The sequence below is a fragment of the Lepus europaeus genome, chromosome 1 (genome assembly GCF_033115175.1).
Source record: "Lepus europaeus isolate LE1 chromosome 1, mLepTim1.pri, whole genome shotgun sequence".
NCBI lineage: Eukaryota > Metazoa > Chordata > Mammalia > Lagomorpha > Leporidae > Lepus > Lepus europaeus.
In genome coordinates, this window is record NC_084827.1 from 167,169,946 (window position 1) to 167,193,883 (window position 23,938).

At 43.6% G+C, this 23,938-nt stretch overlaps 1 protein-coding gene and 1 long non-coding RNA gene across 3 annotated transcripts in view; one reads left to right on the top strand and one right to left on the bottom strand.

The window, feature by feature from the left end:
- FARSB (phenylalanyl-tRNA synthetase subunit beta) overlaps positions 1-10,052 on the bottom strand; it is a 110,319-nt gene extending 100,267 nt beyond the window's left edge. For both annotated transcript variants that reach the window (XM_062192795.1, XM_062192789.1), the window contains exons 1-2: positions 9,953-10,052; positions 1,559-1,614 (exon numbers count right to left, since the gene is read on the bottom strand). In XM_062192795.1, the coding sequence (XP_062048779.1) occupies positions 1,559-1,614; positions 9,953-10,010 (114 nt within the window). In that variant the 5' untranslated portion in view covers positions 10,011-10,052. The remainder of the gene's footprint in view (positions 1-1,558; positions 1,615-9,952) is intronic.
- Positions 10,053-10,717: 665 nt separating this feature from the next.
- Positions 10,718-15,830, top strand: LOC133767637 (uncharacterized). Its single transcript, XR_009866904.1, has 3 exons — positions 10,718-11,062; positions 11,266-11,390; positions 15,656-15,830. It is a non-coding gene; the product is annotated as an uncharacterized LOC133767637 (long non-coding RNA).
- The last annotated feature ends 8,108 nt before the right edge of the window (positions 15,831-23,938 follow it).

The window sequence follows — 23,938 nt, forward strand, 5'->3', positions numbered from 1 at the left end:
GGAGAGGCAAAAGGAAGAGGAAGAATTAGAATTTGAATAATGTTCAGTTGAAGGGGTAAATAAAGTCACTGTTTTTAGTGAAGAAAGTCACCTCACAGGGAATGGTAGATTTCAGCAGGGATCTATGTAAGGGAAGGGGAGACAATAAAATAGCCACGGAAATTAAAGTAATACAGATTAAAATTGGTCTAATGCCTTTGCAAAACAAAGGACATAGCAACATAGCAGTTTAAATCTTTCATATCTAGTATCTCAATTCATAAAAAGACTGTAAGTGAAGAATGGGTTTATATGTGGTGACAAAATTTTTTTTGTTTTTTTCCTAAAGACTAATTGATTCATTTGAAAGGCAGAGTTACAGGACAAAAGGAGAAACAAAGAGATCTTCCCTCTGCTGGTGCATTCTCCAGCTGGCTGCAACAGCCAGGGCTGAGCTAGGTCGTGGCCAGGAGACAGGAGCTTCATCCAGGTCTCCCACTTGGGTACAGGGCCCATCTTTGGCTGCTTTTCCAGGTACATTAGCAGGGGGCTGGATCAGAAGTGGAGCAGCTGTGACCTGAGCCAGCACCCAAATCGAATGCCAGTGTCACAGGCTGCAACCTAACCTGCTATTCCACAACACCAGCCCCTGACAAAAATCTTACAGAGATAAAGGACAACATAAATTTCAGAGTCAAGAGGGACCTATAGAGATCATTCAATTGAAACCTTTTGTTTCACAAAAAGAGACTGAAGTACAAGGCTCACAGAGGCTAAGTAACTTCATGGTAACACAGTTAGTAAATGTCAGAACTGGAACTATAACTCAAACTTTCTAATATCCAGTCCAATGCTCTTAGCTGTCACACAATCTCAACCCTCTTTTCTGAAGCTGAGTGAAATTAGCAACTTACAAACTACAGAAATCTCAGCCAATTTTCCAAGGAAACAGATGTTCATTGATATAAAGATTATATTTTTGTAACAATCATAAATAAGCTAGAGAAACAAAACAAGGGAGCATACATTTTTGTTGGCCTGAAGGTTTTTCAACTTTAAATCTAAGGTACTGTTATAAAACAATGACTATTTCAAAAAGATAGAGAGCTTAAGAAAAAAAATACTACTACCTACCACAGAATGACTGACATTTTAATTACATACAATGTCTTTAAGGAGGAAGAGCTAGGGGTGAAGGAGACCTCACCACCACGAGTAAAGCCACATTTCCACTGCTTTCCAGGTCCCTTCTGTAAAAGGCAGCTCACTAGTGTGGAGCTCACTCTTGCCGCAGTTATCTGAGTTGCTACAGCCGTCACTACATCAGCCTGATAACTTGAGGTAAATGCATACAAAACTAGGCATGAACCCTGTTGAGATTTTATTTTAGTCAAAGCGATAGACTTTTAGAACTGGAACTTCTAAACAAAGTTTAGAACAAAGAACACAGAAATCACCAGGGTCCACAAATGCATCATCCTAGTCTAGCTATAAGGTAACAAAGATAAAAATAGCAAACACCTGAAAAACCAGTTCATAGACAGAATATGGAAAAGATGAGCAAATATCTTATACATACAATTTCATCGAGCTCCAGCCCAAATTCAAAACAGAGTTCATCAAATTCTTCATCAGCTAGGAAAAAAAAAAAGGTTGTTTATTTTCATCTGTTCAGCATAAACAAAAATCACATACAACTTGTATTTTCTTATTTATTTTTATAAATTACATCTCATAATTAATTGCCTTATGTCAAGCATATTAAATATCAGGCTCCAGATATCACCATTTAAATAGTAAAAAAGAAGAAGAAAACAAAACCATCAAAGGGCTGATTAATCTATTCCAGTATCAATCATAAGATTAGGTTACCTATAGGGGAAAGTCTGTATACACTTAGGGGAAAAAAAAAAAGCCTCTCAAGTAGGAATCAAGTAAAGTAGGCCACAAATCACAGATCCAACACAATCAAATGTCATAGAAAGCCTATCACTGGGGCCGGCACTGTGGCACAGCGGGTAAAGCCACTGCCTGCAGTGCTGGCATCCCATGTTGGCACTGGTTGGAGTCCCGGCTGCTCCTCTTCCGATCCAGCTCTCTGCTATGGCCTGGGAAGGCAGAAGTAGATGGATGGCTGAAGTCCTCGGGTCCCTACACCTGCGTGGGAGACCCAGAAAAAGCTCCTGGCTCCTGTCTTCGGATTGGCCCAACTCCAGCCATAGTGGCCATTTTTAGGGAGTGAATCAGCAGATGAAAGACTTCTCTCTGCCTCTGCCTTTCAAATAAATAAATAATTCTTAAAAAAAAAAAAAGAAAAAGAAAAGAAAAGAAAGAAAGAAAGAAATCCTATCACTGAAAACTATCTGAGATAGCCTGACACTTGGCTTTGGAGCCAAGCCAACTAGAGTGTGAATTCTGACTACCCTACTTCTGAGAAGCTGGCACCTTCCATGAACTTCCTTGGCATCTTATGTAAACTTTACAGAAGCCTCAATCAGAAGCCAGAAGCATTTTACAGTCATTCATGCCATGGGACTGTTGTATCCTAGTGAAAAGTTGGTATTAAGGTTCCTGATTCAGGGGCTGGAATTGAGGGGCAGTGGGTTAAGCTGCTGCCTGTGATGCCAGCATCCCATTTGGACACATATTCAAGTCCTGGCTGCTCTGCTTCTGATCCAGCTGCTTGTTAATATGCCTAGGAAAGCAGAAAATGGCCCAAGTACTTGAGTCCCTGCCACCTATGTGGGAAACTGTAATTGAGTTCTAGGTTCCTGGCTTTGGCCTGGTCCAGTCCTACGGCAGCCATTTGGGGAGCAAACCAGTGAATTTAAGATCTCTGTCTCTTCCATTCTCCCTCTCTCTCTGTAACTCTGCCTTTCAAATAAATAAATAAATCTTAAAAAAAAAAAAGATTCCTAATCCAAACATCTAAGTTCAATTTAACAAATATTTATAGGGTACCCACTATAGTCCAGGCACTGTACTAGCTGCCAGGGCTATAAAGATAAATAAAACATAATTCCTGCCTTAATGACTTCCTGCTCTAGTGAAAAAATCAGACAAACAAATAAATACAATTAAGGACAAGGTATAAGGGTGGAACAAAGGAAGCAATCAGTTCTAGTTAAGGTCAGTTAAGGCGTCACAGAAAGATTACATTCATCAGGTAGATTGTGAGGAGTGAAACAACAGCATGGCAAATCAGGAAACTCTAAGCAGCTCAACACGGTGCAGTATAAGGTCCATGTCAGGAGGAGTTAATGATGGAACAAATGGAAAGAGGTCAAATCATGACATGCCAAGGGAAAGGGATTTGCCCTCTACCTGCAGGCAATGCGGAGTTACACTGGGCAAAAACTGGGCAAAAACATGATTAGATCTACATTTTAAAGACTAGTGGCAGGGCTATTGGAGCAAGAAGCCTACTGCAATATAGGTGAGATAAAGTGAGGGCCTCATTTAAGGCAGTGGTGATGAGCTTGAGAAAGGAGGAATGAATGTGAGAAATGTTAAAGCAGAATCTGTAAGGCTTGATGGCTGACTGATGGGAAGTGGGAACAGTGAACAAGGAGGCAGCATCTAGGATGACTCCCTGCTCTCTGGTCTAGGGAAATGAGTGGAGGTGTCATTTACTAGGGCAGTAATAACAGGAGTACCAGCCTCCAAACTGGTCCCCAATGATCCCTGTTTTCCAGCATTCACACCCTTATGTGAACTGAGACCTGAAGCAACCGCATGAGTGAGTTTGGTAACAGATTCTCCAGCTCAGTCAAACCTTGAGGTGACAGTGGCCCCAGCTGACAGCTTCACAGCAATCTGATGAAGGGTGGGAGCCAGAACCACCCAGCTAAGTCACTCCTCCGTTCCTGTCTCAGAAACTGGAATAATAAAGGCATGTTGTTTTAGACTCCTAATTACTAGGGTAATGATGGACACAGATTTTAGTCCCTGGAAATGAAGTGCTTATATAACAAAAAAAACAACTCCTGAGAGTGGCCTTGGATCTATACAGTGGACTGTTGAGTATAAATACAAACCTCTAGGGCCTTGAACCAAACAACATTAGAAGCCTACTACTCTCTAACAAGCACACAGATGAGGTCATGCCGAAAGGGCCAGAGTGTTACTGGAAAGTGGAAGAAAGGAAATCCTTGTTACATGTAAAGACAGAAAGTTCCATAACATTGATACCTACAGTTATGTGGCTGACAGAAAAATGTACCTAAATCAACCAGATGCAGAGTGCTGCCTGGTTCCTACCTAGCTGCTTATGTGAGAGAAGAGATAAACTAAAGGAAGGGCTGTTAAACAAAAAGGAGCCAGGATACAGATGACTGAAAAAATTATCAGCCTCTCTAGATACCAAACAATGCTAAAATTATGAAATAATTCTAAGCAAAGATCAAATAAAAGATGTTGTCTGGAAAACATGGTCCCAAGATAGAATCAAGGGTATGACTATAAAATCTTAAGACTTAGAAGATCAAAGGTGCTATTCATGCAAACAAAAGGTGACAGAAAGAAATGAGCGCATCTCACAAATTCAGTTATCACACACTACTTACAGCTTAATTAAGAGCACTGTATCAGTTGAAGCCCAAAGTACAGAGCTGCTTATTTCAGAGATCTATGAGTGGTGTGGCTTTTGACTAATGAAATGGAAGCCAGTAAAATTCATCAAAGACCCAGGGCTTTCAGAAGAAATACATATGCAGAAACATTCCCATACTGAACTCAAAAGGACCGAAACAAGACAAAATGAAGTCTTTGAACCCCCAAAATTCCATTGGTAGGAATTAGACTGAGGAAAAATTAATCAGCTGTAAAGCACATGCTTTCGGGGGATCACTCAGTGCGGAACCAAGAGCCTAGAGGGCAGGGCAGACAGCCATGGAAAATTATCCCAGGCCTTGGATCTAATCAAGAACATCCACTATTTGCCAAGTGATTTCAGAACTGCCATGGACCAGTGACTCTTTTGTGTCTCCCGTCCTCTGCCCCACTCCCGCTATGTCCTTTTGAAGAAAAAGTCTGTAGTAATTACCCTAAGCCTTTCCCACCGTTGTATGTTCCGTGTATGTGGGGCAGATAACTTGTCTATTGAATCTCTCAGGCCAAAAGTCAACTACACTCAAGGACCTAAACTTAAGGAACTACACCTACAGGGCCACATCCACATCTGGACCTGATTAGATGATGTGACGCTGGATTAAGAGCTGCTGCATTAGTGAGGAACATGAATCACTGGGAGCCAGGGGACTGTGGCAGTCAGCCTCCAAGATGGCTTCCAGTAAGACCGACCTCCAGGTATTCATATCCTCTAATGTAGTTCCCCTCTGTACTGTGCCAGCATTAGTCTTTGTGGCCAAGAGAATATGAAAAGAAATGGTATATCATTTCTGAACTGTTATTAAAAACTTGGACTTTCTTGTCCCAACTGTTGAGGAACAGTTTTGGTTTTTTTTGTTTTTTTTTTCATACAACTTGTTGAACTCTTTAGCTAGTATAGAGTTAATCTGCTATGTATAAAGTTAATTCAAAATAGATCTTAGTTAAAAATAATACTAGGAATAGGAGAGGGAGAAGAAGGATGGGAGTGTGGGTGGGAGGGCAGGTTTGGTGGGAAGAACCACTATGTTCCTAAAGTTGTATTTATGAAACGCACAAAGTTATATTCTTTAAATAAAAGGTTTATTTGGGAGAAAAAAAATAACTAAGGTTTGTATGCCAAGCACTCTCAATTGCACTCATCTGCCTGCTCCCTTAGACTTCTCAATCTGGGGCAAATAAGCTAACATGTGATAAGCAGTGCCATAGAAAAGCCAAAGTGGTAGGAAGTGAAGTTTCTGACCAAAAATCACAAAGGAATTAAGACCCGCTAACAGTCACTTTGGCAACCTTGGAAGCAGATTCTCCAGCTTCAAGTTAGGTGTCTACAGATCTGACCAACACTTTGTGGTGAGATCCAGAGTTAGAACTGCTACTTCCCAATTCTTGACCAACAGAAACTGTGTAACAAAAGACTTGTTTTAACATATTACAAAGAAAACTGAAGATGTTAATTATGGGAGTAATTTATTACAGAGAAATATACAACTATATGTAATCAAATTGTACAGAAATATTATAAAATACTGAATTCTAGTTACTATAAATGTTTAATTCCTCTCAGTTATATTTCAAAAGAACCAATATAAAGTGATGATTAAATAATTTCCTCTGTCAAAATGTCAGGGCAGGGGTGGGGAACATCTAGCCTGCAGGCCTTAACTATCTGAACTGGCCCTGCCAAAGCAATCACAGATGGGACTCAAAATTCAATAAATCTATAGCATGTTAACTTGTAAGTTGATAATTTTGCATGAACCAGAAATGATGTTATAAATATCCAAATGGGGGGGCCGGCTCTGTGGCGCAGCGGATTAACGCCCTGGCCTGAAGCGCTGGCATCCCATATGCGCACCAATTCTAGTCCCGGCTGCTCCTCTTCCGATCCGGCTCTCTGCTCTGGCCTGGGAAAGCAGTGGAAGATGGCCCAAGTCCTGGCTGGGCCCCTGCACCCCGTGGGAGACCTGGAAGAAGCTCCTGGCTCCTGGCTTCAGATCAGCACAGCTCCGGCCACTGCGGCCAACTGGGGAGTAAACCAGCGGACGGAAGACCTCTCTCTATCTCTCTCTCTGCCTTTCCTCTCTCTCTGTAACTCTGACTTTCAAATAAATATAAATCTTTAAAAAATAAATAAATAAATATCCAAATGGCCTGTGGCAGACAAAAGGTTCCACATGCTGGTTAGGGGTTTGTAGGATATGCACAGATAACTCTGGCAGTACACCAAACTACAAGACCAGAGAAGAACGGCAGTCATAATAAATCAGTTACCAAGAAAATGAGGGGCTGAAGAAAATATCTGAACAGAAAGGCATGAAAACAGTAGACCTACAATAAAACTACTCCAAAGGCATCAGCTGAGCAAAATGATCAGAATAACAGATTGAGAGAAATATCCCTGACAAGTAAAGAGACAATGAAGGAGAAGGTGGTAACTGGTAGAAACAATGCAGTGTCAGGTAGTCAGAAAGCAACCCTTGGAGGGACTAGGAAGAGAGAATACGGATAGAAAAGTGTGAATGAGACATTAGCTGAAAATGAAAAAAAGAGGACTGAAAAAAAAAAAAGAAAGAAAACAAGATGGAGCTACACTATCTGGAAGAAAATGCTTTGCTGAACATGCTCTTCCAACTCTGACCTCAACCCAATTAATGCTTAAAAGATTTCAAGAAAGAATATAATAAACTAACGTTTCTATCTGTCTGAAGTACATTTCAATAACATCAATCTTTCTGAATGAAGCTAACAAACAGCTATTTGTGGAAATCAAGCTTACATGGTCATACACAATGTGAAAAAGGGAGAGGGCAGCTAGAGAATAGGTTAAAACATCAGATGAACAGTAATTCAGTTATATATCTCACCATCTTTTTAAAAAAATTTATTTATTTGAGAGGCAATTACAAAGAAAGAGAGGGAGAAACAGAGAGAGAGGTCTTCATCTGTTGGTTCACTACCCAAATGGCCGCAATGGCAGAGCTGGGCCAATCTGAAGCCAGGAGCTTCTTCCAGGTCCCCAAAGTGGGTGCAGGGGCCCAAGTACTTAGGTCATCCTCCACTGCCTTTGCAGGGAGGTAGATCAGAAGTGGAGTGACAGGGACTGGATCCTGCACCCACATAGGGTTTCAGCGCCACAGGCAAAGGCTTAAACTATTACACCACAGTGCCGACCCATCTCACCATTTTTTTTTTTTAATTTATTTATTTATTTGAAAGGCAGAGTTACAGAGCAGCAGAGAGAGAAGTCTTTCATCTGCTGGTTCACTCTCAAAGTGGCTGCAACAGCCAGAGCTGGGATGATGTGAAGCCTGGAGCCTGTAGCTTCTTCCAGGTCTCCCACATGGGTGCAGGGGGTCCAAGGACTTAAGCCATCTTCTGTTGCTCTCCCAGGCACACTAGCAGGGAGCTGGATCAGAAGTAAAGCAGCTGGGACTCAAACAGGTGTCCTTATGGGATGCTGGCACTGCAGGTTAGCAGCTTTACCAGCTATACCACAGTGCCAGCCCCTTACCATCATTTGAGAGGTGGATTAGTTCTTATTTTCCCAGAGGATCTTTGGATAAGAACTCATTATGGATACTCTGAACAACTTGCCACATACTATCTGAGGCAACTCAGATATATCACACTCCATTAGTAAGGATGTGGTTTAGAATGGCAAGCAAGAAATATTAAGCAGAACCAGCATTGAGGTGCAGTGGGTTAAGCTGCCATTTGCCAAGCCAGCATCCCATATCAGAGCAACTGTTGGAGTCCTGGCTTATCTACTTTCTGGGACTTGTGGCAGAACTTTATGGAGACTAATACTTAGAAAATAGATAGGTTCCAGGGGCTGGCATTATGCCTTTGACACCAGCATCCCATAGGGATGCCAGCTCGAGTTCCAGCGGCTCCACTTCCAATCCAATTCCCTGCTAGTGCACCTGGGAAAGCTGGGGACATGGCCCAAGTGCATAGGCCCCTTCACTCACATCACTGATGAGGCTCCTGGCTTCAGTCTGGCCCAGCCCTGGCCATTGTGGCCATTTTGAGAAAGAACCAGCAAATGGTTTCTCCCTGTCTCTGTAATTCTGCCTTCCAAATAAATAAATCTTAAGGGGGGGTGAGGGGGGCTGGTGCTCTGCCTGCAGTACTGGCGCAGGTTCTAGTCCCTGCTGCTCCTCTTCTAAAACAGCTCTCTGTCAGGTCCTGGGAAAGCAGTGGAAGATGGCCCAAGCACTTGGGCTCCTGCACCCAGATGGGAGACCCTGAAGAAGCTCCTGGCTTTGGATCTGCTCAGTTCCAGTCATTGTGGTCATTTTGGGAGTGAACCAGCAGGTGGAAGACCTTTCTCTCTGTCTCTCCCTCTCATGTCTGTAATTCTGCCTCTCAAATAAACAGAATATTTTTTAAAATTTTATAATATATAAAAGTACACCTTTAGAAAGGTTTTTTAAAAGCTCACTTTTTTATTTTCACGGTGGAGGTAACATTCTATCCTGTGACGCTGCATCTGTCATTAAGTTGATAGGACATTGTTATCATATTGGATCCTAAAACCAAAAGAGAGCTCTAGCAAATCAGCTTCTACAGCCTTAAGACAAACTGGTAATTATGGGGTGGAGAGATGATATTTCAACGGTTCCATCTGTACGGTTACTGATAACTGTACTGAACATTCCCCTTTTTTCCAACGGTTGTGCTTTTACAACTGAAGAAGAGGTTAAGTGTATCATGAAGAGTAAGCCCGTCGAATAAAAAGACTTCTCGTCACTCAGGTCCCAGGCTCTAAGGGTACCACCCTATCCAAGGCTATTCTTGGCACAATACCTGGTTGTTCCTCCGAGAGAGCACGTCACATTACCCGAGACAGTTGGTTCACGTTTGGGTAGTTACAGCCCGCCCTCTACATGGTAACAAGAACGTGGACCTCTGTGCCGCGTGTACAGCTGTAGTCCCAAGCCCTCAGAACAGTGCCTGACACAGCGAGCATTAATAAAATAAAATGAAGACAGACAGAATGTCGTCCCTTCCCTCTGCTCAAACTCCTCCTCCCACGCAGTCACAACCCGAGTTCCAACAGCGCTCTCCTCGCTGCACGGAACTGTCTACACTCAGGGTGCAACCCGGGGCTTCCTCCCCATTCCACTCCCCGGCACCGGTGTCGGCACCAGGCGCACGCCAGGCGCTCCTCGCCACACCGCTGAATGAATGGCACGGAGGCCCGGGCACACGCGGGTGATGCAACCACAGGCCCGCTGGGCCAGCCCGCTCGTCAGCCCGCCCCGTAAAAACTTCGACCTGTGTCTAAGGCAGAAATGTTTTCACGGTGCTCTCCGGGAGGAGAGGGGAGGCGCAGAGCCCAAAGCACGGGGCCGGCACTCACTGTAGGTCCGGCCCAGGGCTTGGAAGAGCAGATCGCGCTTCACGCTGACAGTCGGCATGGTGAGTCGGCTCACTGCGCCTGCGCGGGGAGCGGCCCGGGCTCCGCGACGGACGAGTGTAGGACCCAGACCCGCTTGTGCGGGCTGCCTTAAATATCACCTGTCTGTCTCCGACACTTTTTGTTCTCGTTTTTCATCGGAAGACAAAAAGTTTGTCACTATCCTTTCATAATTAAATGCAGCCCTATTGGAATAATGACTGAAGATCTTGGAAAAGAGTTAATTAGCTAGAACTTGCTATAATTTGACAGGCAGTAGAATGAACAGACCCAGAGGCCCGGGGGCCTCAAACGCACTAAGAGCGGAAGAAGCCGAGCTAGGTGGGCGGGGCGAGAGAGGGTGAGTGCGAGGAGGGGGCAGGACCTCTAAGTGGAAAATCCAGCCCCGAGGTGCTGAAATGCGAGTGGACGGGGTCTGATGCTTCCTGGAGAGTAGGGGTGCGAATAGGAGCGGTGGAGGGGTGGGGTAGGTGGCGGGGGGAGGGCAGCTCTCGGTTTTCACTTTATACTTCAATTTCCTGTAGCCTGTACACACCTAGGCTTTGGAGCTTGCAGCAGCCCTCTAAATGTTAGACCGCGTTTTAGAGAGAAACTAGGCTATTAACTCATTGTCTTCTGCTGTGAGGCGCTGTGCTCAGCCCTCTGCCAGCATTAGCATGCTTCCTACGTGTAAGAATCTTAAGTGAAAAAGCAGAGTGATGGATCGCAAAGACAGCAGGTCCTAATCCCTGGAGTCTGTGTTACGTTATAGGGAAACAGAGTCTCTGCAGATTAGGGATTTTCTGAGATGGAGAAAGTATCCCAAATGATCAGGATGGACTCGAAATGAAATCACTTGTATACACATAAAAGAGAAGCAGAGGTTGGATGGAGTATGGCTGGCAGCCGCCATAAACTGGAAGAAGTCAGGCAATTTCCCCCCCTAAGGGGGTGGGGGGGACAACTAATTTTGGATCTTCTCTGCCCTTCAGAACTGTGAAAATAAGTTTGTGTCTGAGGTCAACAGGTTTTTGGAAATTCATTTCAGCAGCCATGGGAAACTAGTTTACCAAGGTAGGTTTTAGCTCTGTTTTATAGGCAATAAAACTAAGGCACAGACTGGCACCCAACTTGCAAAGCAGAACTGAGAGTTGTGTAGGGGAGCCCTTCCCTTATCCGTTCTAATGTACAGAGAGTGAGGACCCCTCCATGTGGCAGAAAGACACGGGGTGGGATTTAGGCAACCCTGAATGTTAAGCAGCTTTTCACTATTTTAGTTCCCTTCATGGCTGTAGACAGCCCCTTTCCAGTGACCAACAACAGATTGGCAGCATCCCCCGACGACCAGTCATCCCTGATGCCGAATACAGCGTTCCACCAAAACTCTGTGCTGAGCCCTCAGGTAATGGACAAAGGGTTTGCTGAATTACTGGGTGCTGAGCTGCTGTGCTCTGGACTCTCTGAACTGCTCCTTGGCCTCTGAATCTTAGTTTTTGTCATCTATAAAATAGAGATAATAATACATAAGGAGTTAGTGTAAGGCTAAGAAGTAATTTTTATGAATAACCAGTATAGCTCCTATCATGTCACAGTTCTTGGAAATAGAGAAGCTGTTTATCCTCCTAGTTGATCTCCTACTGGTTTCAGAGCACTGATGGGGCATTCTGTTGCCATCTTCCACATCAGCCAGTGCATTCATTCTGATTTTTATCATCACGTCTCTTATAGGCATTCTGCATTTTTGTTACTACATAAGCTATTAGAAGATTCTAAGGAAAAAAAGAAAACTAAGCCATGAGTGCTCATCACAAATGGCATTAATTGACTGATAAGAAAGATACTTGGGAAATGCTGAGACAGTACATCACAAAATGCGGGTATGTGCTGCTTATATCTAGGTCAGGGCCAACCTGAGAGTAAAAATGAGGTAGCAGCATTTCTTAAACATGGAAGATGGGCCAGGAAGAAAGTATGAAAACAAAACAAAACAAAACAAAAAAAACCTCTCAGCTCATTGGAAACTAGAGAAATGTGAATTAAAACTTTAAAATATATTTATACCTACAAGTGTGGTAAAATTTGGAAGTCTGACAAAATCCAGTCTTGGTAAGTTTGATATAAGCACTTTGGAAAATGTGGCTTTATTTTAAAAGAGGGGCATGCACATACTCTGTTGCCCAGCAATCACACTCCCAGGAATATTCCTCAGGGAAATTTCTTCACATGGACCAGAAGATGCAAATAAGAAGGTTCACGGTGACGTTGTTCTTTATCAGAGAAAGTTGGAAACAATCCAGTGTCTGTCAATACTGGAATAAGTAAGCAAGTACGATAGTCATACAATGAAATAACATACAGCTGTGAAAATGAATCAATGCAGCTGGATAAGCCTTCAATCATAATACTAAGGGAATGCATAAATCACAGAGGAATATGTACAGTATGATACACAAAAGTGAAAAATAGGCTACTCTAGAGAGTATCTTGTTAGGCATATATAGGTTAAATGATAAAATTACAAAAAAAGACGATGATGAACATGAGACTAGTTATTTCTGAGGGGACTGGAAGCAGGATAGCCTAGGGAGCTGGGATGCCTGTATTGGGTTTCTCCAAGGATTTGATCCAGGAATGGACACCTGATGTGAGCCGCATTTTGGACTTGGGACCGCAGGGAACTAGAGGTCCATTTTATTTCATGTAATGGTGGAAGCTGTCAGGTGCAAGTGTGGAGCTACTGGAAGACATATTCCCAAGTCCATGAAGAAAATTAATAAAGAGTGGCACAGGATGACTCTGAAAGCAAGAGATTAAAAAGTGGAAAGACCTAAAAGCATTTAAATCAGTGGTTGTTCTGGAGACCCAGCTCATTCCCTCCTCTTCCTGAAACTTGGTTGTTAATAGACAGAAGTACAAAATGATTAAAACCCAGAGTGAGGGTTGGAAGGTTACAATCAAAACTCCAAAGATACATAAAAGGGGCTGACGCTGTGCAGTAGTGAGTTAGCTGCCATCTGCAGTGCTGGCATCTCATATGGGCGCCGGTTCCCTTTCCAGCCTCTCCACTTCCAATCCAACTCCCTGGTAATGTGCCTGGGAAAGCAGTGTAAGATGGCCCAAATACTTGGGCCCCTGTACCCATATGGAACACCCAGATGAATTTCCTGGCTCCTGGCATCAGCCTAGTCCAGCCCCGGCCATTATGGCTATTTGGGGAGTGAACCAGCAGATGGAAGACTTCTCTCTCTGCCTTTGCCCCTCCCTCTCTGTAACTCTGCCTTTCAAATAGATAAATAAATCTGAAAAAAAAAAAAAAAGATACTTAGATGTCCTGAAATGTAGGGTCCAAACCATATTAAAGAGTTCAGACTTTTTTATGAAGCAGTTGGAAGAGATTCAAGGATTTTAAGAAGAAAAATACAGGGCTGGAGTGGGCAGGCAAAGCAGATAAAGCCACCAACTCTAGTGCCAGCATCCCATATGGACACCGGTTCGAGACCCACTGCTCCACTTCCTGTCCAGCTCTCTGCTATGGCCTGGAAAAGCAGTAGAAGCTGGCCCAAGTCCTTAGGCCACTGTACCCACGTAGGAGACCCAGAAGAAGCTCCTGGCTCCTGGCTTCAGATCGGCGCAGCTCCACCCATTGCAGCCAATTAGGGAGTGAACCAGCAGATGGAAGACCTCTCTCTCTCTCGCTCTCGCTCTCGCTCTCTTTCTCTCTCTCTCTGCCTCTCCTTGCTGTGTAACTCTTTTTAAATAAATCTTTAAATAAATCTTTTTTTAAAAAAATGACATGATTAATATTTTGGAAAGATCTCATAGGGTGCATTGTAGAAAAGGAATTACAGGTGGCAGTGTGGAGGGCAAAACCTGGAACAAGGAAAACAGGATGTTGCAATAATCCAGGGGAGAAGTGGCAGTAGACAAGAAATAGCACCTGTGAAAAGAAAAGAACAAACTATTCATAAACTCATGGAATCAGGGCCAACCGGTGCTGTGGCGTAGCGGGTAAAGCCGCCACCTGCAGTGCCGGCATCCCATATGGGCACCAGTTCGAGTCACGGCTACTTCACTTCTGATCCAGCTCTCTGCTGTGGCCTGGGAAAGCAGTAGAAGATGGCCCAAGTGCTTGGGCCCCTGCACCCGCGTGGAAGACCCAGAAGAAACTCCTGGCTTCTAGCTTTGGATTGGCACAGCTCCGGCTGTTGTAGCCAATTGGGGATTGAACCATCAAATGGAAGACCTCTCTCTCTCTCTCTCTCTCTCTGCCTCTGCTCTCTCTGTGTAACTTTGACTTTCAAATAAATAAATCTTTTAAAAAATTCCTTAAAAGAAATCAGTGAATCAATGGATCATATGCCAGATATCCATAAACAACCTGAAATATACAAACATGAGTTCAAGTCCATCATGTTTGCACTGTCTTAGTTCATTTGGTCTCCCAAAACAAAATACTGTAGTCTGAATAGTTTATAAACAACAGAGATTTCTTTCTCATGGTTCTGGAGGCTGGGAAGCCCAAGATCAGGGTGCCAACATCTGAGCACCTTTTGGGTTGCAGACAGCCAACTTCTTGCTGGGTTTTCTCATGGCTGAAGGGGCAAACAAGTTCCCTTGGGCCCCTTTTATAAGGGCAGTAAACCATTCATGAGGGCTCTGTCCTTATGACCTAATCATCTTCCAAAGTCCTCATTTCTTTGTACCATCATCTTGATGGTCAGGATTCTAATGTGTGAATTTTAGGGGGACATTGAAGTAACACCTTGACAGTAGGGACTCCATTTTGGAGCACCTGAGACTCCATCTTGAGAAAGGACCCCTCCCACACCCCACTGTGAGACTCTGATCAGAAACTATGATCTAAAACACTCAGACAACAGCAGTCCACTACATCACACCTGTCAACCTGCATCACACTTGGCAGAGCATAGAAACGCCCTAGCATGATTGCTCAAGCTTGGAAGTGGATAGGCTGCACCTGGGTTATTGATAAAAATGTAATTTGTCTATGTCCTACATATGGCTTAAGCCAATACCTAGATTAATGTCAAGATTATAACTGAAATTGTCAAGATTATAATTGATATTAGTTTTGCATAGGTTTTAGGTCAGCTTGACCCTGGTACCCATGTATTCCTCCTTGATCCTAGCAACCATGTATTCCTCTCCCGATTTTGTAGTTTTTGCCTTTATAAACCCTGTTGCTTCAGGCTTCGGGGTCGAGAGTTCTTTAGGGCATGAGCCCACTCTCCACACCGGCAATAAAGGACCATCAGGGGCTGGCGCCGTGGCTCACTTGGTTAATCCTCTGCCTGCATCACTGGCATCCCATATGGGTGCCTGTTCTAGTCCTGGCTGCTCCTCTTCCAATCCAGCTCTCTGCTGTGATTTGGGAAAGCAGTAGAAGATAGCCCATATGCTTGGGCCCCTGCATCCACGTGGGACACCCCAAAGAAGCCCCTGGCTCCTGGTTTAGGATCAGCACAGCTCTGGCCATTGCAACCATTTGGGTAGTGAACCAATGGAAGGAAAACCATTATCTCTGTCTCTCCATTTCACTGTCTGTAACTCTACCTCTCAAATAAATAAATAAAATCTTAAAAAAAAAAAAAAGAGGACCATCAAATTTTATCAATGTGTGATGCTCCTTTGTTTGCACTCACTCAGGTACAACATTTTGGAGGCTCCAGAGAGATATGGAGACCACCTCTGGGAAGACCTTGCTCGGATCCATCCAGGTTGGTGCTCTGGCCATAGGGGAGGTACCCCCTGATGATGTTCCAGGGCCCTGTGTCCTGATTCACCGACCTGGGAGGCTCGGCTCGACCTCTTCACCGACCAATTGGCCTTAGGTCCTTTGGTAAGCCGACTCCTGTTTTCTGGTGGTGCTTTCTGGGTATTGGAGGTCTGACGAGATGCCAATACAGTCTCCATTCCGTTTGAGCACGACAGCATTAGAATGGGAGACAGTCTGGTTAAAGAAAGGCCTTTCGTGGATATACTGGTTTCTGTTCCTGTTTTGTGGCCACTTTCTGATGTCTGCATTCATAATCCCAGGAGGTCAATTCTTTTCCCTGTCCTGCCTGTCTCCTTTATTCCCTGTCTCTGGAGTCTCTCTGTCCCTTCCATTGAGCCTGGGCTCTACTCAGTCTAAGGGAACACCTTTTCAGTGTGTGTTCATTAGAGTCCATATATAAAGAATACTTCAAAACTGCTTAAAAATAACTAAGGTTGGGGCCGACACTGTGGCACAATGGGTTAAAGCCGCAGGCTGCAGCGCCAGCATCCCATATGGGTGCCGGTTCAAGTCCTAGCTGCTCCACTTCCAGTCCAGCTCTCTGCTATGGCCTGGGAAAGCAGTAGAAGATGGCCCAAGTCTTTGGGCCTCTGAACCTAAGTGGGAGAACTAGAAGAAGCTTCTGGCTCCTGGCTTCAAATCAGCTAAGCTCTGGCTGTTGCAGTCATTTGGAGAGTGAACCAGTGGATGGAAGACTTCTCTCTCTCTCAATCTCTCTCTCTCTCTCTGGCTCTATCTTATTCTGTAACTCTGTCTTTCAAATAAATAAAATAAATCTTTAATAAAATAACTAAGGTTAAAATTTGATGTGTTATCTTATTTTAAAAATCTTGCCTTAATTTACATATTTTTAAAGGATTACTTCAATATAAATCAAGAAATCAGATAAAAAGGGGTCACAAGTATAAAACTGTTCTTGGTAAGGAAGGTTAAGAAAGATGGAGTTTTTAAAAATAGGTTTAAGTTGTAGAAAAAGGTTAAAAAAACAAACTTAAGTTATAAAAGGTGTGAGAAAGTCACAAAAGGTAATGAAAATTTTTCTGGATACAAAAGCTATTAATTCAAATCTGATCCTCTGTTAAAACAATGAGGTTTTTGTAATACATATATGTTGTAAATATTTTTAAATAGTCTTTAAAAGCTGTTAAAATGAGGCCAGCTCTGTGGCACAGCGGGTTAACACCCTGGCCTGAAGCGCTGGTATCCCATATGGAGGCCGGTTCAAGACCTGGCTGCTCTACTTCCCATCCAGCTCTCTGCTATGGCCTGGGACCGACCTCTCTCTCTGCCTCTCCTTCTTGCTGTGTAACTCTGGCTTTCAAATAAATAAATAAATAAATCTTTAAAAATACAACATCTCTCTTTTTTTTAAGATTTATTTATTTACTTGAAAGTCAGAGTTACACAGAGAGAGAAGGAGAGGCAAAGAGAGAGAGAGGTCTTCCTTGCACTGGTTCACTCCCCAATTGGCCACAACGGCCAGAGTTGTGACGATCCGAAGCCAGGAGCCAGGAGCTTCCTCTGGGTCTCCCACATAGGTGCAGAGGCCCAAGCACTTGGGCCATCTTCTACTGCTTTTCCAGGCCATAGCAGAGAGCTGGATCGGAAGAGGAGCAGCTGGGACTCAAACCAGTGCCCATATGGGATGCCAGCGCTACAGGCGGTGGCTTTACCCGCTATGCCACAGTGCCGGCCCCAACATCTCCTTTTAATAGTTTTTAATTGGAAACTCTGTCAGTTTTCTAGCCAGATCCAGTAAGCTCTCTTCTCTTTCCTAGTTCTGACTCTGTTACAATTGTTCCAAGTTATGGGATGATTCCATGCGCTAACTTATATTTAAGGATTTTATTTCCCATTTAAGTGACAAAGAAACATCAATTTTGTATCCTATTGATGTTCTCTGTCTCTCCTTAAATTCTGATTGTTTAAAAACAGTTGTGTTTTTATTAAAAGAATTATGGTTTGGTTAAATATTTAAATATTTGGTTAAATATTTAAATGATCAGTTTGTTGAAATCTTTTCTTAGTATATACTGTTGATCTTCTGTATATAAATATAATTAAAAATGAGTCTTAATGAAGAATGGGATGGGAGAGGGAGTAGGAGATGGGATGGTTTGCAGGTGGGAGGGTGGTTATGGGGGGGGGACCGCTATAATCCAAATGTTGTACTTTTGAAATTTATATTTATTAAATAAAAGTTTTCTAAAAAAAATAAATGATCAGTTTGTAACACTAATAAAATCTGGTCTATATCAATGCTGCTCATACAAATGTCCAAAATTTACAAAAGTCTGATAATTTTGTTGTGTTGTTAGTCACAATGGTTGTCTTAATGAAAAAAGGCCCAGAAGACTAAAAAGGGATACATGTTTAATGAAATCTTATAGGTGCTTTCTAAACAAGTGCTTCTTCTTATTTGTTAGTAAGTTTTATAATTTTAACCATGGCTATTTAAAGCCTTTGTAATTCACAGTTTTGTATTTTCCTCTAAACACTAAAAATCATATTTACTGTTCATAAAAATTAAAACATTGTTGGTTCTGTGTTTAAGCGTGTCCTCTTTTAGGTTTCAAAGGACTTCTTTTTCCTACCTTTATTGTATTCAGTACTTTAGTATGGCTCTACAAATAAAGCCAAAATTTAACAGGTTCCAAATAAAAAAGTATGATTAATTCGGGTTACTAAAAACAGAAATTATTAGTAATTTGAAAAGTTAAAAATCTTAGAGAGGCTGGCACGGTGGCGCACTAGGTTCCTCTGCCTGCCGTGCTGGCATCCCATATGGGTGCCGGGTCCTAGTCCCGGTTGCTCTTCTTCCAGTCCATCTCTCTGCTGTGGCCCGGGAAGGCAGTGAAGCATGGCCCAAGTGCTTGGGCCCCTGAACCCACATGGGAGACCAGGAAGAAGCACCTGGCTCCTGGCTTCGGATCGGCATAGCTCCGGTTCATTTGGGGAGTGAACCAACTGAAGGAAGACATTTCTCTCTGTCTCTCTCTCTCTCTCTCACTGTCTGTAACTCTGTCAAATAAATAAATAAATAAATCTTAAAAAAAAAAAGAAAAGATTTTAGAAAGCTGTTACTAAGATTGTTTTATTGTTCTATCCTGTAATGTATGTTATGTGTTATATATGTTCCTATCGTATGTCTACATAAAAGTAAATTTAGAGCTCTGTTTTAATTGACTTATAGAAATAAGATTGCTCATAAATTTAAACTACTAAATTAACCCAAAATACATTTTTGGTTCACGTGATCTAAATAAACCTCTGTATCAAGTGTTCCAAACTTGGTCGTATAGAGAAACCAAATATGATTTTTTTAAGTCATTGACATATTTATGCTTGGGTTTGCTGGTCAAACAAGTTACACTTGTGCTAGATAATCAAAATATGTTTCCAACTACAGGTACTCTTAAGACTTTAGACTTTTTGGTAAATACTTTCATGAGTTGTTATTTGACAATTAAAATTTCTTGCTAAGTTTTCACTTAATATTATTATTGACAGTTAATAATCTAAAAAGCCTGTATTGTCTTCAAGATGAGAAACTGATTTTTTAAAGAGTTATTTTATTTATTTTAAAGAGTTACAGCAAGAGGTAGAGACAGAGAGAGACGTCTTCCATCCGATGGTTCACTCCCCAGATGGCCGCAATGGCTGGAGCTGCACTGATCCGAAGCCAGGAGCCAGGAGTTTCCTCCAGGTCTCCCACATGGGTGCAGAGGCCCAAGGACTTGGGCCATCTTCTACTGCTCTCCCAGGCCACAGCAGAGAGCAGGATTGGAAGAGGAGCAGCCGGGACTAGAATTGGTGCCCATATGGGATGGTGGTGCTTCAGGCCAGGGCATTAACCTGCTGTGCCCCGAGAAACTGATTCCATTCTAAAATCTCCATCAGGATATACAGTTTGATCTTCAGACCTTATAAAAGTAATGGCTAGAGGCCGGCGCTGTGGCGCAGTGGGTTAACACCCTGGCCTGAAGCACCGGCATCCAATGTGGGTGCCGGTTCTAGTCCCAGCTGCTCCCCTTCCAATCCAGCTCTCTGCTATGGCCTGGGAGAGCAGTAGAAGATGGCCCAAGTTCTTGGACCCCTGCACCCGTGTGGGAGACCAGGAAGAAGCTCCTGGCTCCTGGCCATTGTGGCCATCTGGGGAGTGAACCATCGAATGGAAGACCTCTCTCTCTCTCTCTCTCTCTCTCTCTCTCTGTGTGTGTGTGTGTGTGTGTGTAACTCTGACTTTCATTTATATATATATATATATATATATATATATATAGTAATGGCTAACATTTTTCTGTCGTCATGACTGCTCACATATAACAGCTAGATTTATTTTGCCATGGATACAGTAAACAGGCAAAACCTCCCTTTTCAAACCAAACTAACAGAGAGATACAAAATCTTACTAATTGATTCAAAATTGTTTGGATAAAGTGGTCTTTGTGTTTGATCTTACACTTCCTGTGACAACACATTTCTAGCTCAGGCCACCAAAGATTAGTGATGGGATTGAGCACCCTGCTGGCTAACATCCTAAAGGCCTCCTCTGTGGTCTACTTTAACAAGGACCGGGAAAAAGAGGAGCAATGTAAGGATAGGTGACAGGCCAACTGATAACAGCTTTACACAGCAACCTGCCATCAAGGAGACCCAACAAGACCAGTCCATCCTGCATGGCATTGGTTTTCGATGTGGAAAGCCAGGGCTTGGGACAGACAGCAGTCATGGCAGGAACCAGTCTCCAAAGAGCCCTGTCAGCTCTACCAGCCCAGAGCTGGGTCACTAGAAACAGAACTGCCCTGGAGGCCGGCGCCATGGCTCAACAGGCTAATCCTCCACCTTGCGGCGCCAGCACACCGGGTTCTAGTCCCGGTCGGGGCGCCGGATCCTGTCCTGGTTGCCCCTCTTCCAGGCCAGCTCTCTGCTGTGGCCTGGGAGTGCAGTGGAGGATGGCCCAAGTGCTTGGGCCCTGCACCCCATGGGAGACCAGGAGAAGCACCTGGCTCCTGGCTTCAGATCAGCGCGGTGTGCCAGCAGCAGCGCACCGGCCGTGGCAGCCATTGGAGGGTGAACCAATGGCAAAAAGGAAGACCTTTCTCTCTGTCTCTCTCTCTCACTATCCCTTCTGCCTGTCAAAAAATAAAAAAAAAATAAAAAAAGAACTGCCCTGGAGTTGAAGGATTCCTAGGGCAGAACTGCTGGCCTTGTTGACTCTAAGCTGGAAAGCCCTTCCCTCTGTTCAGCTCCCAAAGTGACCCCCACCATCAGGGACATAGGATCAGTAACATTGCAGACAGAGCTGTAGATTTGCTTTTAGAGATCCTGCCTATTCTATACTGACTTCTTATTCAGGCCAGCTCTGCTCCCAGTCAATGGAGTCAATGGGGTGCCTTCCCTAAGGAGGTTCACACCTCCTTTATGATGTCTCTTCCAGTACCTTATGTAATATCAAGCCCCTCCTGTCAGTTTGTTTACCTCTAAACCTCTAAATTAAAAAAAAAAAAAAATCCCTCCTGCTTTGGACAGCACCTTTCATAGGTCCTCTAATAATGACTCTGTCCTTTGTTTTAGACCCTGTGTATAAATCTGCTTGTTAGATTTGTTTTCTCCAGATTTAAAGCAATACAACTCTAGATGGCCATGCACATAAAACCCTGGATGAAAGCAGTTCCTTGAAAATGACATTGCAGCCTCCTCGAGATGCCACCTCCTGTTGGAACCCTGTTTTGGCTGCCATTCCCCACTCCACACCCTATGGGTCCCCAAGGACAATGACCCCCTGTCAGCAGGAAGTAGCCAAAATGAGATCAACACCCTGAGTTCCTACAACAGAAGAGTGTAGATTAAAGGAGGGGGAGGGCTGAGGCCATCTGGTTGGGCTAAGTGTCTGTGGGCCCCTCAGGCTTTAACAAAATGTCTTGTACATACAGATTATAAGCTGTGAACGAAAGATTTACTCTGAGACCTGATCCCAACTCTCCCCACTGTGATATTCTGTACCCAAAACTAGCAACAGGGGGCTGGGCCCACCAAAGCAAACACTAGTTCTTAGCACCTCCCATTCCAAAAGGCCCCATGTTAGTTCTGGTCCTAGTTGGGTTCAGTGTGGCAGGTACTGCTGCCCTCAGCACAGCAGCCTTGATTCTGAGTGAGTTAAGTACTTCCCAGATGCCAACATCAGCCAACTCTAATCTTCTATTGATCTGCTACACAGCCAGGTAGAGTCTCTTAAGGAGGTTGTCCTGATTGTAGGTCCCTGTATTCTTAACCAGTTACTGAATTTCATTAGACAAAGTATAGCTTCTGTTAAACTCATGTATATACATACCTATTACTCTGCTCAAAATACACTTCCTGATCCATATGATGTGGCTGAATCAAGGATTTGATTATTGACAAAACACAAAATGGGGAATGAAGTAACACCTTGACAGTAGGGACTCCATTTTGGAGCACCTGAGACTCCATCTTGAGAAAGCACCCTCCCACACCCCACCATGAGACTCTGCTCTGAAACTATGATCTAAAACACTCAGACAACAGCAGTCCACTACATCACACCTGTCAACCTGCATCACACTTGGCAGAGCATAGAAACGCCCTAGCATGATTGCTCAAGCTTGGAAGTGGATAGGCTGCACCTGGGTTATTGATAAAAATGTAATTTGTCTATGTCCTACATATGGTTTAAGCCAATACCTGGATTAATGTCAAGATTATAACTGAAATTGTCAAGATTGTAACTGGTATTGTCAAGATTATAATTGATATTAGTTTTGCATAGGTTTTAGGTCAGCTTGACCCTGGTACCCATGTATTCCTCCTTGATCCTAGCAACCATGTATTCCTCTCCAGATTTTGTAGTTTTTGCCTTTATAAACCCTGTTGCTTCAGGCTTCGGGGTCAAGAGTTCTTCAGGGCATGAGCCCACTCTCCACACTGGCAATAAAGGACCATCACATTTTATCAATGTGTAGTACTCCTTTGTTTGCACTCGCTCAGGTACAACAACATAAATATTCAATCAATAGCTTGGGTCTCCCTGGAAATTAAAACTGAAACTAACTGATGGGATTTGCTGTGCCACACGCTCAAGTACTCTGCTGTTTGAGTTGCTGACTGCCTCTTTTAAGAGCCATCCCTGGACTTAGGTCATTTGCAGTTGGCCTTCCCAGTCTCTTCTTCTTCTTTTTGGACAGACAGAGTGGACAGTGAGAGAGAGAAAGACAGAGAGAAAGGTCTTCCTTTGCCGTTGGTTCACCCTCCAATGGCCGCTGCAGCCGGCGCACCACGCTGATCCGAAGCCAGGAACCAGATGCTTCTCCTGGTCTCCCATGCAGAGTGCAGGACCCAAGCACTTGGGCCATCCTCCACTGCACTCCCGGGCCACAGCAGAGAGCTGGACTGGAAGAAGAGCAACCGGGACAGGATCCGGCGCCCCAACTGGGACTAGAACCCGGTGTGCCGGTGCCGCAGGCGGAGGATTAGCCTTTTGAGCTGCTGCGCCGGCCTTTCTTTCTTCTTGTTCCTGCTGTGTTTGGGCTGCTAGTGCCCTGAGTAGGTTCCCAAGCCAAATGTAAATGAATTTAGGAGTAAGGGTCACGGGAATCAAGGAGCCACTTAATAAATACTAGTGCTTAGTATAAAGGTTTCTAAGGGTAATTGTTCATTTTAATAATTTAAAACTTCGGAAAGCACATATTTTACAAAGCAAATATATGTTAAAATTAACTAAGGAAAAGATAACTGAACCTAGATTAAGGCAGGAATGGTATATAGGATCTGAAACCTTGCTTGTGCCTAGAGCAATAAGAAAATATGGAGGAAAGGTCACTTTGGACCATAATCATGGGGGCTACAAAGCCTCACTTCTCAGGAAAGCCTCCTGAAACCCTGCCCAGAACAAGCATAGTGGAGGCCTGTCAGATTGATAAAATGGCTCATTGAGAAGGCAGTAAGAAAACAGAAGGGCCCGAGCAAGTTTCTTGAACTTTATTCAAAAGAGCCTTGAAAATAGAACTTTATGAAGGACATTCATTAGAACTATCATCATAATGGCCTTCTATTTGACTTTCCCCAGAGTTGGTCATTCTCATGAATTATGGTGACCATAATAGTTAGATTCCATCCTCCACCCCACAATCTCT